Source organism: Drosophila nasuta, chromosome 3 (assembly GCF_023558535.2).
Source record: "Drosophila nasuta strain 15112-1781.00 chromosome 3, ASM2355853v1, whole genome shotgun sequence".
Lineage (NCBI taxonomy): Eukaryota > Metazoa > Arthropoda > Insecta > Diptera > Drosophilidae > Drosophila > Drosophila nasuta.
The window spans coordinates 13,574,265-13,589,210 of record NC_083457.1 but is presented as its reverse complement, the minus strand read 5'-3'; the positions used below and the strand labels follow the sequence as shown (position 1 = coordinate 13,589,210).

Sequence of the window (14,946 nt, the reverse complement as noted above, 5' to 3'; positions counted from 1 at the left end):
TATGCTATAGTCTGCAGTAATCTAGTTTTAAGCCGATGTGGCATACATTCAAAATAAATATGTATATATGGCACACAACGGGAGAGTACACGTCAAAAAACAAAAGCACAAACAAGCTGCTTGGGTAACAAAGCATCTGAAGAATTTAGTAAATAAATCTGCATGCTTTCTAAATAATTAACATGCCTTAGGCCCATGACAAGCCATCGTCGCCATCGCCTGCTGCAGTCATTTACTTTCATTTTTAAGTGGATCCCAGCAGCCACTCATTGAGTTATTCAACTCGAGTCTGAGTCGGGCGAGTGCTGACACATGAATGGGAGAACAAAAACATTGTCTGTTGTTGTTCGCTGTGAATGATTGCAACGCATTTGTCTGGCAGGATCTAAGGATCTGAAGGAACATCAACCACATTCCGCACTCCATATTCCACAATTTACACACGAGTTCCGATGCAGCACCTGAGCCTGTTAATAATGGCATGTAATTAATATTTTGATAACAATTCGAGCCGCAACAACAACGGATTGTTTCATTAATTAAGTGAGAACGCTTTAAGGCAATTGGTGGAGCGCAAATTTCCTTTATTGCCCAATAAGTCATAAAGTGCAGGAAATGTTGACGAAATCTTCGACTGAGAAAGAGCCCATTAAATGCAGCCCAAGATTGCCGCTGCTTAACACTCCAGTGGAATAAGTATCCATCAGATACTCAGCTATATGACGCATCGTGGTCATAGCGTTTGAGTTACGAGTGTGCCAGCATTTTAATTGCTTAGGAAATTATACCGTAAAACCATATTTGCTATAGGTGCTGTCTTGTCTGCGCTTAAAGATACGACAACAGATACATTTAGGGGTGCAGATACAGATACAACTGAGCACAACTGCATGCATATAAATTTAAGTGATGTTGCCGCATAAACGATTTAATGGCCGAAATAAATTGCCAAATAAAAAGAAATGCTCAGAAATTCGTTTGTTTTTTCTTCGCAATCAAAGTTAAACACGCTCTGAATTCATTTAAAGCTAGCATCGGCAATTTGTTGTTATGCTGCTGCTGTTTTAACCGACTTCAACTAACCATCTCCCCAAACACTCAAAAATGGCGACAAACTAATTCACATGCAACCGCAAAACTGTTTCCGCTTATCTTGCGGGGTTTCTCGTTGTGAATTATAGCTTGTGGCATGCCAAATAAAGACAGAAAGAGGGAGAGAGAGAGAGAGAGACCAATAAAAGTGTGGCCAAGATAAGCAGAGTGGCTAAAAGGCACAACACAATGTAACAAGCGATGATTTCTGTTTGTATATATGTGTATCTGTGTGTGTGTGTGAAACAAAAGCGACTAACATAAACACAAACTGACAAAAGAAAAGCTTTTGGCTATGATTTGTGCCAAAGCAGAAGATAGCGCTGCAAAGATACTTTCAGCATTTGTTGCAAGTGCAACAAAACGCCAGCTGATAACCGGTTAAGTTGCAGATACTCGTTCATTTAGAGAGCGGCAAGATGTAATATCTTAAAGCTTTTAAGGCTCAAGCACGCCTGCACAACTTTTGTTTGGACTTCTTTTTATTTTTGCCTATTTGCTACTTCGGGTTGGCTTCTTGGTCACTTTCCACTCCACTCCACTCCACTCTCCACTCGGCACTCTGCACTTCCCTCAGGCTTTTACAGTAAGATGAATGCCTTTGCTTATCTAGTTGCCCGCTGGCCACTCTATTTTCTGTTTATTTCGGATTTGGATTCGGGTTCAGCTACACACAGCTGCTGGTTGCCTTTGGATTTAAGTTTGCGATTGGAATTGAGTTGAGGTTCTCGCTTCAGGTTCTGTTTCTATTTCAGTTGCTTTTACTGTTTCAGTTTCAGCTTCAGCTTCAGCATTCGGTTTCCGCCTTTCGTTGCCTGTCAAACGGTGTGTTAGGCCACAGAAAACAGATACGGAAATGGATACGCTTGCCACCCGAGTGTATCGCTCTTTGAAAGCGATATGTCTGCACTGTGGTCGGTGTTTTGGGTTTACTTTGGAGTTAACGCCAACTCCATAGCACAGACCACACACACACACACCATTCTCCCCTGTCCCGTGACTTGGATATCTTTCAGCTTGACAGCATCTTAACTAATATAATGCCCAATTTTCTGTGGTTTATGGCTTACAACTGTCAATGCCTCGTCCGACTATCCATCTAGCCATTGAGTGCTGCTCTCTGTGTGCATGTGTGTGTGTGTATGTGTTTATGTGGGGTCTTTGGCAGCCATTCTGGTCACTCAAAGGACAACCATTCGAACCCTCACCACCTCATCGCACAAAAGGTGCCTTTGTTGAGCTTTTTAAGCATTTGATTAAGGGATTTTTTGTGCTTTGCTCTTCGAAACATTGAAAGGTCGTTATTTAAATTGATATAAATGATATGTCTTCGTTTACGTTGCAGCTTCTTAGCTGCTTCTCTTCTGCTTCTTTTCTTGGTTGACTGATTTGGCCTCAAATTGTTGGCGTTGACATTTTGGTTTCAGCAAAGTTTTCACTAAGTGAATTTCCAATGAGTGCTAAGTGACGTTGATTTATCATATGAGATATGCGCACGCTAACATTCAACTCGTATATGTGCATATAGCCGCATTATTTGAACCATTCGCTTTGACGAATCAACCAAACATTGCCCCAAAACCTTAGAATGCCGTAACATGCCAAAGAGAATGCCAAGTTGTTTACGCAGCTGTTTGGCCCGCATTCGCAGGCAAACAATTATTGAATTAAGACAAAAGCAAATAATCTGTTTGCCTTAAAACATCTGTTATTGCGGCCAAAATAAATTCCAACAACAACAACAATCAATCTAAATACGTATACGAATGTGTAAAAGCTGCCGCACGTTGAGCATGTTAGCTTCATGTTTGCTTTTAGCCCGCACAGCGTTCATCGCCTCAGTGGCCTAATGGATAAGGCATCGGCCTCCTAAGCCGAGGATTGTGGGTTCGAGTCCCATCTGAGGTAAATGCGTGAGAAGCTTTTTTTTTTTACTTTTTTAAATTTTATCAATATAGAAAACTATTTTTAAAATATATAAATGGATAAGAAACCATCTCAATTAATTATTATCAATTTTAAGCAGTGAAATAGTTTTATATTAACTTCAGCTAAATCTAATAAAAGGCATATATGAAAAATGCTCAGAACTTATTTTTAAAATTCAAAATTATTTATAAAAAAAAATTTATATATAATATAAATTCCATGCGTGATATGAACCCGCAGCTACGCTACAGCATAACCAGCTCGCTACGAATGCTGGCAACAACAACATTCTTTGCGTTGTGTCTAAAGTTGAATAAGCGTAACGATTCACTCGATATCTCAAGAGTAGCAGCGCAGTAGGAGCCCAATTGACTAAAATAGAAGCAAAATATATGCAATAAAACTAAACACAATAAAAAAGAATATAAAAATGTAGTAATATACATACATTAATGATAAGAAAAAAATAAGTTTGCATTTATTTAATTATAAAACCAAATGAAATGCAGCCTAAAAGGCAGCTTTTGTTAATTTAATTTCTGCCTAAAATATTATTCTTTTTTTTGTATTTATAGTCATCACTGCCAGTGTACATTAATTTCTTTATTTAATAGAAGACTTAGTATTTTAAGTTTAAGTTGCATGTCCAAATGAGAATTTCTTTTCAATCCATATAATTGCTGTTGGTTTAGCTGCAATTCACATCGGTTTGCTGTGGTGGCGATCATATTCACAGTCGCTTCACAGCATAAGTTGAGCAGAAACTTGTTATCTCAGCAGCGGTGAGCGATATCTTTCGATTAGCAACAATCACACCTAAGAGTGCTGCTCTACGACTTTGTCGATGTCTATTTGGATGCCTATTAACTGCTTCGCAATGGATCAATTGCGTGAAGCCTTTGGCAAGAAGAACAACAGATGACATTTACTAATTACTCGACCAGTGTGCAATAATCTAAGGAAACTGGAAAAGTTTTAAGTAACTCTGCATAGGAATGCCAGCGTTTATTCGGTTCAGTCAATTATTATAATAATAGTTGATTTAAATAATTGCACCATCCTATTAATATAATAAACAATGTTATAAATTTATTGAAGACTTTTCGTGTCGACCACCAGCATATCAATTTGAATAATTTATGAATATATTAATTTCTCAAGATAAGCAAATTGCGACTTTTTTTTCATACACTTAAACGGTCAATGATTATGTGGTCATGTGGAAATCCCTTATTTTAATAGTAGTAATAAATTCTTAAGCTTGCGCTAAAAAGTTCAGTCAATACAAGAAATAAAAAATGTAGTAAGTGAAGATACCAATTGGTAAATAAAAAACGTTCTACGAAATCTTAAGTTCAAGATAAAAAAACGAAATATTTTGTAGACTTAGTATAGATTTGATGTTTTAATTTAGTTTATATTTCCATTCAATGTCAATGCTTAGAAACCAGTGCTTCCAGTAATGTTAGAATTAAATTTTTAAAGTAAATAAATAATTGAAACTAAAAAGAACCGATAATTGATAATAGATTACGTTAACATACTTGTTGTTAACGTAAATAAATAAATGAAAATAAAGAATTGTACTTAATTTCAAATTTCAAATTTAAAATAAAAATAAAAATAAAGAACTGTAGTTAATTTCAAATTTCAAATATTTTCTGCCTCTCCAAAAATAATACACAATTGATGATGGAATTTTTACATACGCATAAAAAAAACAAAACTTTCATATACCGCAAAAATCACATTCCCAAACACTGACGTCAGCCGCAACGAGTTTTTGGTTTTTTTTATATATTTTTTTTGCCGTGATGCTTCAATAAGTTGTGCAAATTTTTTGTATGTTTTCAAACATGACACCCAAAAACTTGGAGGTATAGAAAATAAATTTATGGAAATATTTGCACATCAATTTGGCTGCTTGGCAAACGGCAAGCGGTTTGCTCTCTCCAACTCCCCCGACCACACTCTTCAACTGACTGCCAATCACCGACACCAAACAGAAAAAAAAATGAAATAAAGGACCAAAAAAACGTAGGGAGAGGTCGGGGCAGTGTAACAAGCAAACACCTTTGGCTTCATTGAACTTGCCGCTTCGTGTTACAAATGCCAGGCAAAGTTTACTTTCCACATACGTAAACCGAATCAATTTCTGGTATGGAGAGGGAAGTATTTTTCAGCGATAAACTCAAGTTACACACCTTGCGAGGAAGGAGATGCATCGACTACAAAATGTTGTGTAAAATTTGCAAATGCAATAAATAAACTCGTTTCGTTTGCGTGGCAAGGAGACGTCTACAAAGTAGTGTGAGGATGTCTGCCCTTCTTCGAGAGAGAGAGAGAGAGAGACCCTCCCCCGTTCCACCCTCAATCTGAAACCATGTAACGGCTTGTTTTTAGCTTCTTTTTTTCTCGCACTAAACCAAAAGTGCGCCACATGTGGCTCCAACTGCTTGTTTTTGCTGTCTTTTTTCGGTTGCGCTTGAGCTTTTCCTTTTCACGTTTTTCGTTTTTCGTTTTTCCCCAAAGCATCCCTAAAAAGTATGCAAATAATTTTTGTACATCGTCGGCGCTTTGCCTCTCATATTTGATATTCAGTGTCAGTTGGCGGAAGGGTTACGAATATAAGTTATTGAAATTTGCATGCAAGCATGGCTGGGCGGGCGAGAGAGTTCCAAAGGGTGGCAAAGCCCATGTAAGGCAAACCAATTTACAACACTTGCGTTCCTCGTTTCGCACTCGTTCCCTTGTGGAATTCACCGGGGCACCGAGTTGCTTATTGTTTAGTCATATACTTCTAGTATAAATCTGATGTTTGAAAGTTTAACCGAGAGTTTTACATGCGATTATAAAGAGGTCTCGGTGGGCGTAATTGCTTCGCACTAGACGCTTGATTATGTTGCGTTTATTTCGAAGAGGAGCAAGAGGAATTGATTAAAGAAGAAATATAGAAATTTCAGAAACATTTCCTGAACAACCCTGCACAAAAAAAAGAACACAACACTGAATTCTGTTTATCCATATTCTCATAGCAGCCAACGCAATTTCCAAACAAACTTCGCTCATCGAAATTTAAATTGCAACTCGATGGGAGCGCGTATTGGGGATTTGCAGGCACTCGAAACTCCAAATAGCAAGTAATTGCCACTTTTTGTGCTCTCGATGAGCACCACTATCATCTACTACTGACCCACATTGCGTATTTATCACACATACGACGAGTAAACCACAACCGTGACTAAACCGGAAAAAACGATTCCCCTGCCACTCAAATGAGAAAGTGAACTTTTGCTATCACAAGTGAACCGTGTAGTTGATGACGTTCTTCTTGGTCGGGGAACGTCATCAACTACACTGCGGAATCGGCGGGTTCTTCACCCCCAAGCTTGTGTCATACGAGAACATTAATCCCAATCGTATTTCATCACAAACATTCAAACTTAGGCTATTCCCATACCAAAATAAAGAGGCCGCCTCCTGATAACACTATCAGCAATATCTAGAGTTTTTTGTTTCTCTTGCTCGTCTTTTTTTCTTGGCTCGTCTACCCGATTTAAAATCTCCCAGACTTGGCATTCAGTAGACAACCGCCTGTCAAGCTGTCACGATGAGTAGAAAGCCGCGTACATCGAGCAAACAGCGCCCATTCATTCATGGCGCCTCGCTGTTGCTGCTGCTGCTGCTATCGCTGGTAAGTTATTTGCCAGTCCGCGCGTGCCTTTCTTTTCTAACCTTATACTTGCTGTTGGTTTAGTTGCAATTCACATCGGTTTCCTGCTATGGCGATCACATCCGCAGTCGCTTGACCAAACAAGCTGAGCAGAATCTTGAAGCCATCACTGGAAATGCTGTAATCCAGGCCACCGAAGTGATTGATGGTGTTGTGGATGATCTGCTCATTTTGGACTCTCAGAATAGTAAAATGCTCGATTACCTCGGCAAATGTGAGCGATATCTTGCCGTTAGCAACAATCATACCAAGGAAACGCTGCAGTTGTTCTATGACATTGTCGATGACTATTTAGATTCCGATGCCGCCGAGAAGACGACGAACATTGAGACCCAGCTGATTGCCTTCTGCCTGCAACGCAATGGCTTCGATCGCTGGAAGCGCACCGTTCAATTGCGCACCAATCAGCTGCTTAAATCCTTTGGTAAAAAGATCCACAAATATGCTGAGTCACTCGACAAGGAGGAGCGTCTGGTACTTGAGCATCATTGGAAGTTGGTTTCAGTGCGCAATGGGCAAAGAAAGCTGGAAAAATTTCGAGATTTTATTAGCTGGTTGGCGCGATAAGAGCGCTCAGCAACTACGCATCGAGATGACATCGTGAAGATATTCTCCTCAGTTTTTTAATTACATAATTCTCATCAATTAATTATAATAATAACAGATCATTTAATTTATTGCATCATCTTATCAATATAAACAATGTTATAAATTCATTTCAGACTTTTCCGTGTCAAAAGCAACATATCTATTTTGTATAATTTATGAATATAATTTATTTCTCAAGATAACGATAATATTTTTATACATTTAAAGGGGCAATGATCCATGTGCCGTGTGGAAGAATTGTGTTTTATTAGCGCCAATAAAGAGTATAGTTGGTCAATACAAAAAGAAATAAAATATTTAGCTAAATGAGATACATACAACAACATTCGCATTCCAATTTAAAAATAGATAACCTCTTTATCTTTGTCTTCTCTGGCTATCTGCATGTTGTTATCTCTATCTCTGTATCATAAAACAAGTTTCATGAATGGCTTTTGTGTTTATTATCTAAGCATGCTCTAACATTACAATTTATGCATTCAAATCTATATTTAAATTAATGACCAGCTAATTATGTCTTGAAAGAACTTTCTATTGAATTTCGTTTATTTATTATTCTTGTAAATATCTGTTGTCAAGTCCAAGCCAAATTTATGCCCATTTCGATTTAGCTGCTCTGTTCAATAATAGTATGGTTCACTTATGATGCATACTCCTAATTCCTAATTTAAATTATGTAAATAATAAATAGTTCACAGCACGTTTAAGTGACTGGCCAAAGTAATTAAAGCAAATAACTATAAAAATTCACAAAAATCTATTTGATTTCTTTTTCTATTGAATAACCAAGCTTGCAGAAACCATATCAAATTTCGACTATAGTTTACATGTGTATATCGTGCTTGCAACTTTGAACTCACACTCTTCAACATGTCTATTTCCAAACACTCTAAGTGCATATGCACTCTGCAAAACTTCAACGATGGAATATAAAAGAAAAAAACTTTGCCACTGGCAATGAAAAACTTTTTCATGCCCCACAAAAACTTGCAAAAAATTATAAAACTGAATATGGAAGCTACGAAATTTAGACAAAACAACAATGCAACAACAAAACATGGCATCCTGAGAAGTAAAGTGATACTTTTTATAGCACCCAAAATTGCAGACAGCCCAAGAAAGATGTAAGACTTCTTTCTGCACACACACATTTACTCGCTCTCCTAGAGTAAGGAGAGTGGCTGATGCAACTGGCTGAAGAAAAATGGCAACTGCATTTCCTGTCTGAAAGCTGACAAAGTGCTGAGTGCATTTACGACTTTTAGCTGACATGCTTGTGCATCTCTGTGGCGTTTTTCTCCTTGGAAATATATTGAGATTCTGTTCTAATGTATGGTATAAGCAACGATATTAGAAAAGAAAATTAAAATACTTAATCATGGAAACATAGGAAACTCAATGAATTCGAAGATAAATTAATTGTAAACAAAAAAGAATATGTACTTTTTAGTACATACAATAATAACGACAGTATTTATGATTCTTAAAAACAGAACCAAATAATTTAATATGATTGTACAATCTGGTGTATTGAATGTGTATATATGAATCGATATACCAAATACAGCCTTCGATATAGTTTAATATATTTTTGTAAATATTATATTTTTTTATTTCTATGTCACAATGGAACACACTCGATACAGTATATGCTCTAACATTATAAAATCAATATCTTTCATCGTTGATTGAGAACAATTAGCAATATTTTCAGTTTAAAAATCATGTAAATTATTAAAGACATTGACTTTGGCTTTCATATTGATTTATCCAATTGTATCAATTTGGTATCTATAACAGAAAAAAATCAATAAAACATTATAACTGGTTCTTATCTTTTTGACTTACCAATACAAAAAAAACCTAAACGTTAAATTTAGTTTTCCAATTTTATATACATATATATACTGTGCTCCTATTGCTCATGGATAGAACAAAGACCCAGTCTCCAAATACACCAGATGCAAAAAGGAATAAAGCAAAAGCACCAAAATAAGCAAATCGCTATGATTATAATAAAATTTATTTCGGAAATAGTATGAACTTTATCGTCATCAGGTTTCAAAGTTCGATTAATTTCTTTAAACATTTTATGATTTTCCAACAACAATTTTAAAAACTGAAGACAAAATCATGGCATTATATGTATGTTAAATATATTTATCAATTTCACGAGATTACTGTATTTAGCTTAGATCATAAACCGAAATTAGTATATTCATGCAAAACAAATTATCCGTGCATTTTATCATAGAATATTCCAAAATTGTCCAATTGAACATTCTTTGATAACTTGCAAGATGTTGATTTAATATTACATTCAACATTTTTACAGTATTGAATCCATTTTGGTCCGGTTATCACCTAGATGTTAGGGCAAAAAAACGATATAGAATCTGCTTTCAAATCAGTGCATACAACTCACACATTTAATCAGACATAATGTTGCTCACTCGTACAGAATCCCATTCGCCAGAAGATCCAAATCATGAATGGAATGCAGCACAAGCACCAAAAGAGACTGACTACCAATATGATGACCCAGCTGGTTGTCGAAATCGGTGGATTCTTGTCTGGGGGCCAAGTTGATTTCTCATAATTGTCAAAGTCTATAGTGCTCATAATGTGTATGACATTTCACATAATTTTTAAAGTGTTTATAACTTTTAAGCCAGGGCAAACTATTTATTATGAAGTTGCTTTCAACATGGCAAATTTATGAAATAAATTATTAATTTGATGTTGAAAAATGTATCAAATAATTTACCAATGAATAGCAATGTTCAATTTATTAATGTGATATGAACTTGTCTGCAATTACTGTTGAATTTCAATTGATTTGTAAGTAGATCTGACAAACCCGACCCTTGCATTGTGCCAACTGCAATACTCAAGAGTCTGTTGAATCTCAAAAATTAAGAAGCTCAAAGTCAAGTGCACTCTTAACTCCTTCCCAGGGGAGAGTTTGTCATGAAGTGACTTCTAATGATGCCCGGCAATCCACTCACACAAGTGCTCATTAAACACACGCACACATCATCGCACACACACACACACACACGCAGATTCACACTCGCATATAATTTTTCGTAAGAAGAAAAAAAATTGTATACAAATTAATGAAATGCATTAAGGGAACTAGATGCGAATTGTACGCTGTGAATTGTGACCTGGGACTTGTGACTGGGTCGCAGAGTGCCTGCGCTCGTTAGCGTTGTACTCACACACATACATACTATATACATATATCATGTGTGTTAGGTGTGCACACACTCATGTGAGAAGCAAGGAACCCAACACAACCCTCTCCCAAGCACATTTGCAAAACACTCGCCTTGCCCATCATTATCATAATTTGAATACGTTTCTAGCGAGTTTTAAAATATTCATGCGAGTTGAAAGATTTTCAAGTGTTCGCACGTGTGTGTGCATTATAACGATTGTGCGAGAGATGTGTCTATGTGTGTGTGTGTTTGCCTTGTGTGCAAGAGAGAGTCCCTGATTATTATGGCTATATTTGTGTGGCCATTAGAGAACGCTCTCTCACCTCGCGACAGCTGCTTAATGGTTGCCTCTTAAAACAATGAAAAATTCAAATAAATCCCTTAGACTCAGTTCGGCATAATTTAAATATTAATGCTATGCTAAAATATTGAGACAAATTAAAACAATGAAGTATAATGGGAATCATAAGAAAGTGTCTCCCAAAAACAAAATATATGTACTTATCTTATATCTTGTATCTTTTAATAACTAAGGTGCCATAATAGAAAATATAAGTTTCACTAAAATCATATGAAATATTAATAACAAGGTTGAAGGAACGGAAGCTTTAAGCTGAACGGAAATGTATGTAACGCTCAGAAATATACCGAATATTTATTTTGGTATATTTCAGTAACTGTACATAAATTGAGTGAATTTAAATGATAACACCGCACCTTTCTGCGTGTATTGAGAACGGATATTATAATATCTCACAGTCGAACAGAATAATAATAATATTAATTAATAACAAACAAAATATAATTAGTTGAATAGCATTCCAAAATTTTAAATCAATCATTATTTGTTACCTAGTTTTTTCCTATTTTAGTTATTATTATTACAAATTGTCTCAAAAATCCAATTTTAACAAATAATTTATATTGCCCAATATTTGGGAAAAATAGCACAATATAACATAATAATTGCTTAGCTAGTACCATTGATACATACTTTTTATAGTATACTTCTTATATTTAACCATCTGTTCCCCTACTTTGTTCTCTTAATTAATTGTTATTAAATACTGCAATACAATTTATTGAGATAAAATGAAAACAAACACGCTAACATTTTATACTAAAAATAATTAACTGTAATAGGCGCATATAAAAAGCAATTTAGATTTAATAGAGAGCATACACACAAATATCACGCTAACATCATTATACATTAATCGCAGCATTTGTCAACTATTAGGGGAATTAGCAACTGCTGTTGGCTAATTCAAAGGGTTAACCATTGGCAACTCAGCGTTGGCTTTGGCGTTGCATTCAAAGGTCGCCCTGGCCCCCGCAATCCAAAAAGCCGCTGAGCTACGAACAACTTAAATGTCAGGCAAAGCGACAACGAATGCGCATTCAGCATTCACAAATACTCACACAATCACACACACACACACATACATATATGTATGTATACATATAACGTCGTCATACACGTGGCTGCATGTCAAAGTGTAAAGTTTTGTGGCGCAAAAAAGTGGCTCAAAGCTCACGAAAAAAGCACTCGTTGGGGATGCGATGAGGATGGGGGTGAAGTGGCACGCAGCGGGGGATGACGTTGTTGTTGGCTGTCAAAAGCGCCGCTTGTCGATGCTAAAAGTTACGTTTGGCTTTTGTTGTTGTAGTTGTTGCTGTTGCTATTGCTGTTGCTGCTAGCAACCCTTTTAGCTATTGCAATTTTTACCTGACTGCCGCGAGCTCAAAAGTTGCCCACTTTGCAAAGGGGTGTCGAGAGAAAGGTTTTGAAACTGTGTGAGCACAGCTCAAAAAACTAACGCTCATTCCTATTGCTGATGTTCTTGATGCTTGTGCTGTTGGTGCTTGCTCGCTTGGATTAAGACTGCCGTTGGAATCCTCATGTGAACGTACGAGACACACAAGCTACATGTGAAGGGTAAGTCTTAAGAAAACAACTCATGGTTCAAGCATCATACGAAGGAAAGCAATTTGTGAAGCATTTATGTTGAAGTTACCTTACTTGTATACCCATTTTTAAATGAATACCTAATTAAAAAATAACTAATCTGCTGCATCCGTACACAGAGAAAAAGTCTTATATTGAAAAGTACAATCTTGATTTTGTAAATTATTCTAATAAATTTCAAGAAACAAGAATTACAGATATAAAATTCTTAAAACAAAATATCGTTCTTCAACAATTATTTTGAGGCATATGTTATGTTACAGAGTTTGCTTGTCTCTGAAATGTCCACTACACATTTTTAATGAAAGCTTAACAATGCGTTACTATTCATTAAATATACCAAATGAAACTCCCAAAAATACCAAAATATAGGATATATTCGGTATATCGATTATTATATCACAGAGTACGAAATATACCATATTATCAACCAAAGCAACTAAGACTCGAATACAAATTAATTCTTAAATTTCATAAAAAAGCCAATATAGTAGAAATATTGTATAATTTGTATCTTGAGAGTTTAATTTTTGTTTATCAATTCAGTATTTAATTATGATTTGAAAATATATTCTCTATCTTAGCACGCATTAAAAGTAATATACGTTTTTCAATCAAGGATTTTGGCATCCTAAGTTATCTTTAAGAAATTTCCCCTCTTTACAGCGAGCTCATATCACATCCGTTATCTCATTTTTGCCAAATGGCCGTTTAGGCTGATTTTGTTTTGTTTTTTTATTTGACTCCCCCACCACAAAAAAAGTAAAGAAACGAATAGAAAGCCAACGCAATCATCATCATTATCTTCTCAAGGGCCGATCATCGCGTTGCCATCGTAATATTCATTGGCACTCAAGCAATGCGACCGAATTGCAGTCGTAAACTTGATTGTAATAGTATAATTTTTTACATAATATATATACACAAGCATACACGTCCACATTGTGGCCTATTTGGCCCAGTTTAGGTTCAGGGTCCAGCTGCCTATGATTGTTGTGAATGCGAGTGCGAGTGTGAGTCTGAGTCTGAGTTTGAGTATTGTTCGTTGTCGAGTGGGTGTCTTTCATTTTCATGCAATTTTTATGTGCACTCTATTCGTTACCGTTATGCGAGCTTATTTATAAGCACAGTCCCCGCACTCGCCCCCGCTGCCAGGACGGAAGCTGACGCATAATCCGCCCCCAAAGACCTTTCGTTAAGATTGCGAGTCCTTCTTCCTTCTTCCCATGCCGAAAAGTTATTGTTATCCTTTTGTTTTAGTGGAGCGTCGTCGTACATGGCATGTGTATCTACTTTTTTATGCTGCCCTGCCACGCCCCCTTTCTCGGTCCACAACACTGATAGCCAGCCATGCTCTGCACGCCTCTGCTCGCACGCTGCACGCATTGATTCATAATACATAAATATAAATATTGCGTATACGCAGCATTGCCTTAACAGTCATTGCCATAAATTCTTATAAACGTGCAGGGCGAAAGGGAACGAACGATTTGCGAGGAGGAGTGTGAGAGAACGTCCGGCGCAAAGGCACACAAAGACGCCGAGTCATCAATCTTTTAGCATTTCACTTAGAAGATATACGAGTATGTATTTGCGAATCGCCCTCAGGAACTTCCACCTCGCTCCATTGGACTCGTGCTTGTATTCGTATTGTATTGTGGTGGCAAGACCTGGTTTTGCTTCTCGCTCTACTTTCAATATTTGTGCATAAATATTAATATTGCATGACCATGTTTATTTGTTTGCTCAACGTGGGCCACGCCCTCTAAGATCGCCATCCTTCTCAAGAAATTGTAGCTTAAGTTTTGAAGTCAATGTTGTGGCAACTCTTGCAACCTTTCCGCATAACATAAAATTGATTCATTAAATTGAATTATGGTTTTAAATACAATTCAAGTCACTCTTTAAGATTGACGTCTTGATGCATTTAATAATAATAATCAATAGATGTTTTCCTTTTAAGTTAAATTCTGGATATTAGTTGTAATCTTACTATTAGTTATAATAAGAAGCTGTTTATTTATTTAGTATATAATATATGCAAATACATATACGCAATACATAAAATTGATTCATTAAATTGAATTATGATTTCACACTTAACTCCAGTCGCACTTCAAAATTTACATAATTTAGAGGTTTTCAAATATAATAAATGTTACCATACTAGATAATCTAAGTTGGGTTAGAAATTCAAAATTTTATCTTGATATTCATTACTAAAATAATAATAATTTATTGCGATTATTATTTAACTTTTCATTTACAGCTGTCGAAACTAAGATAAATTTCTTTTGTTGATTTGAAGTTAGAAATGCAAATGACAATTAAAATCATAAATATAAATCATAAAAATATTAATTAACACTTGAAATTTAAAAGTAAAAGTT

The 14,946-nt window shown here is 36.0% G+C and overlaps 1 protein-coding gene, 1 long non-coding RNA gene and 1 other non-coding gene across 3 annotated transcripts; 2 read left to right on the top strand and 1 right to left on the bottom strand.

The window, feature by feature from the left end:
• The first annotated feature begins 2,927 nt into the window (after positions 1 to 2,927).
• Positions 2,928 to 3,000, top strand: Trnar-ccu (transfer RNA arginine (anticodon CCU)). Its single transcript has one exon. It is a non-coding gene; the product is annotated as a tRNA-Arg (tRNA).
• Positions 3,001 to 6,617: 3,617 nt separating this feature from the next.
• LOC132791982 (uncharacterized) lies at positions 6,618 to 7,535 on the top strand. Its single transcript, XM_060801157.1, has 2 exons — positions 6,618 to 6,715; positions 6,779 to 7,535. The coding sequence occupies exons 1-2, from the start codon at positions 6,632 to 6,634 to the stop codon at positions 7,319 to 7,321; spliced, it is 627 nt and encodes a 208-aa protein (XP_060657140.1). The 5' UTR covers positions 6,618 to 6,631; the 3' UTR covers positions 7,322 to 7,535.
• A 1,402-nt stretch (positions 7,536 to 8,937) lies between these two features.
• LOC132791033 (uncharacterized) lies at positions 8,938 to 10,071 on the bottom strand. The gene is made up of 3 exons (XR_009632854.1): positions 9,791 to 10,071; positions 9,212 to 9,727; positions 8,938 to 9,154 (listed from the first exon to the last, which is right to left on the bottom strand). It is a non-coding gene; the product is annotated as an uncharacterized LOC132791033 (long non-coding RNA).
• Between the last annotated feature and the right edge of the window lie 4,875 nt (positions 10,072 to 14,946).

Excerpts from the sequence above, each read along its gene's own strand:
- LOC132791982 (XM_060801157.1), top strand. The coding sequence starts at position 6,632 with ATGAGTAGAAAGCCGCGTACATCGAGCAAACAGCGCCCATTCATTCAT. Across the intron at positions 6,716-6,778 it reads TGCTGCTGCTGCTATCGCTG|TTGCAATTCACATCGGTTTC; the intron begins GTAAGTTATTTG and ends CTGTTGGTTTAG.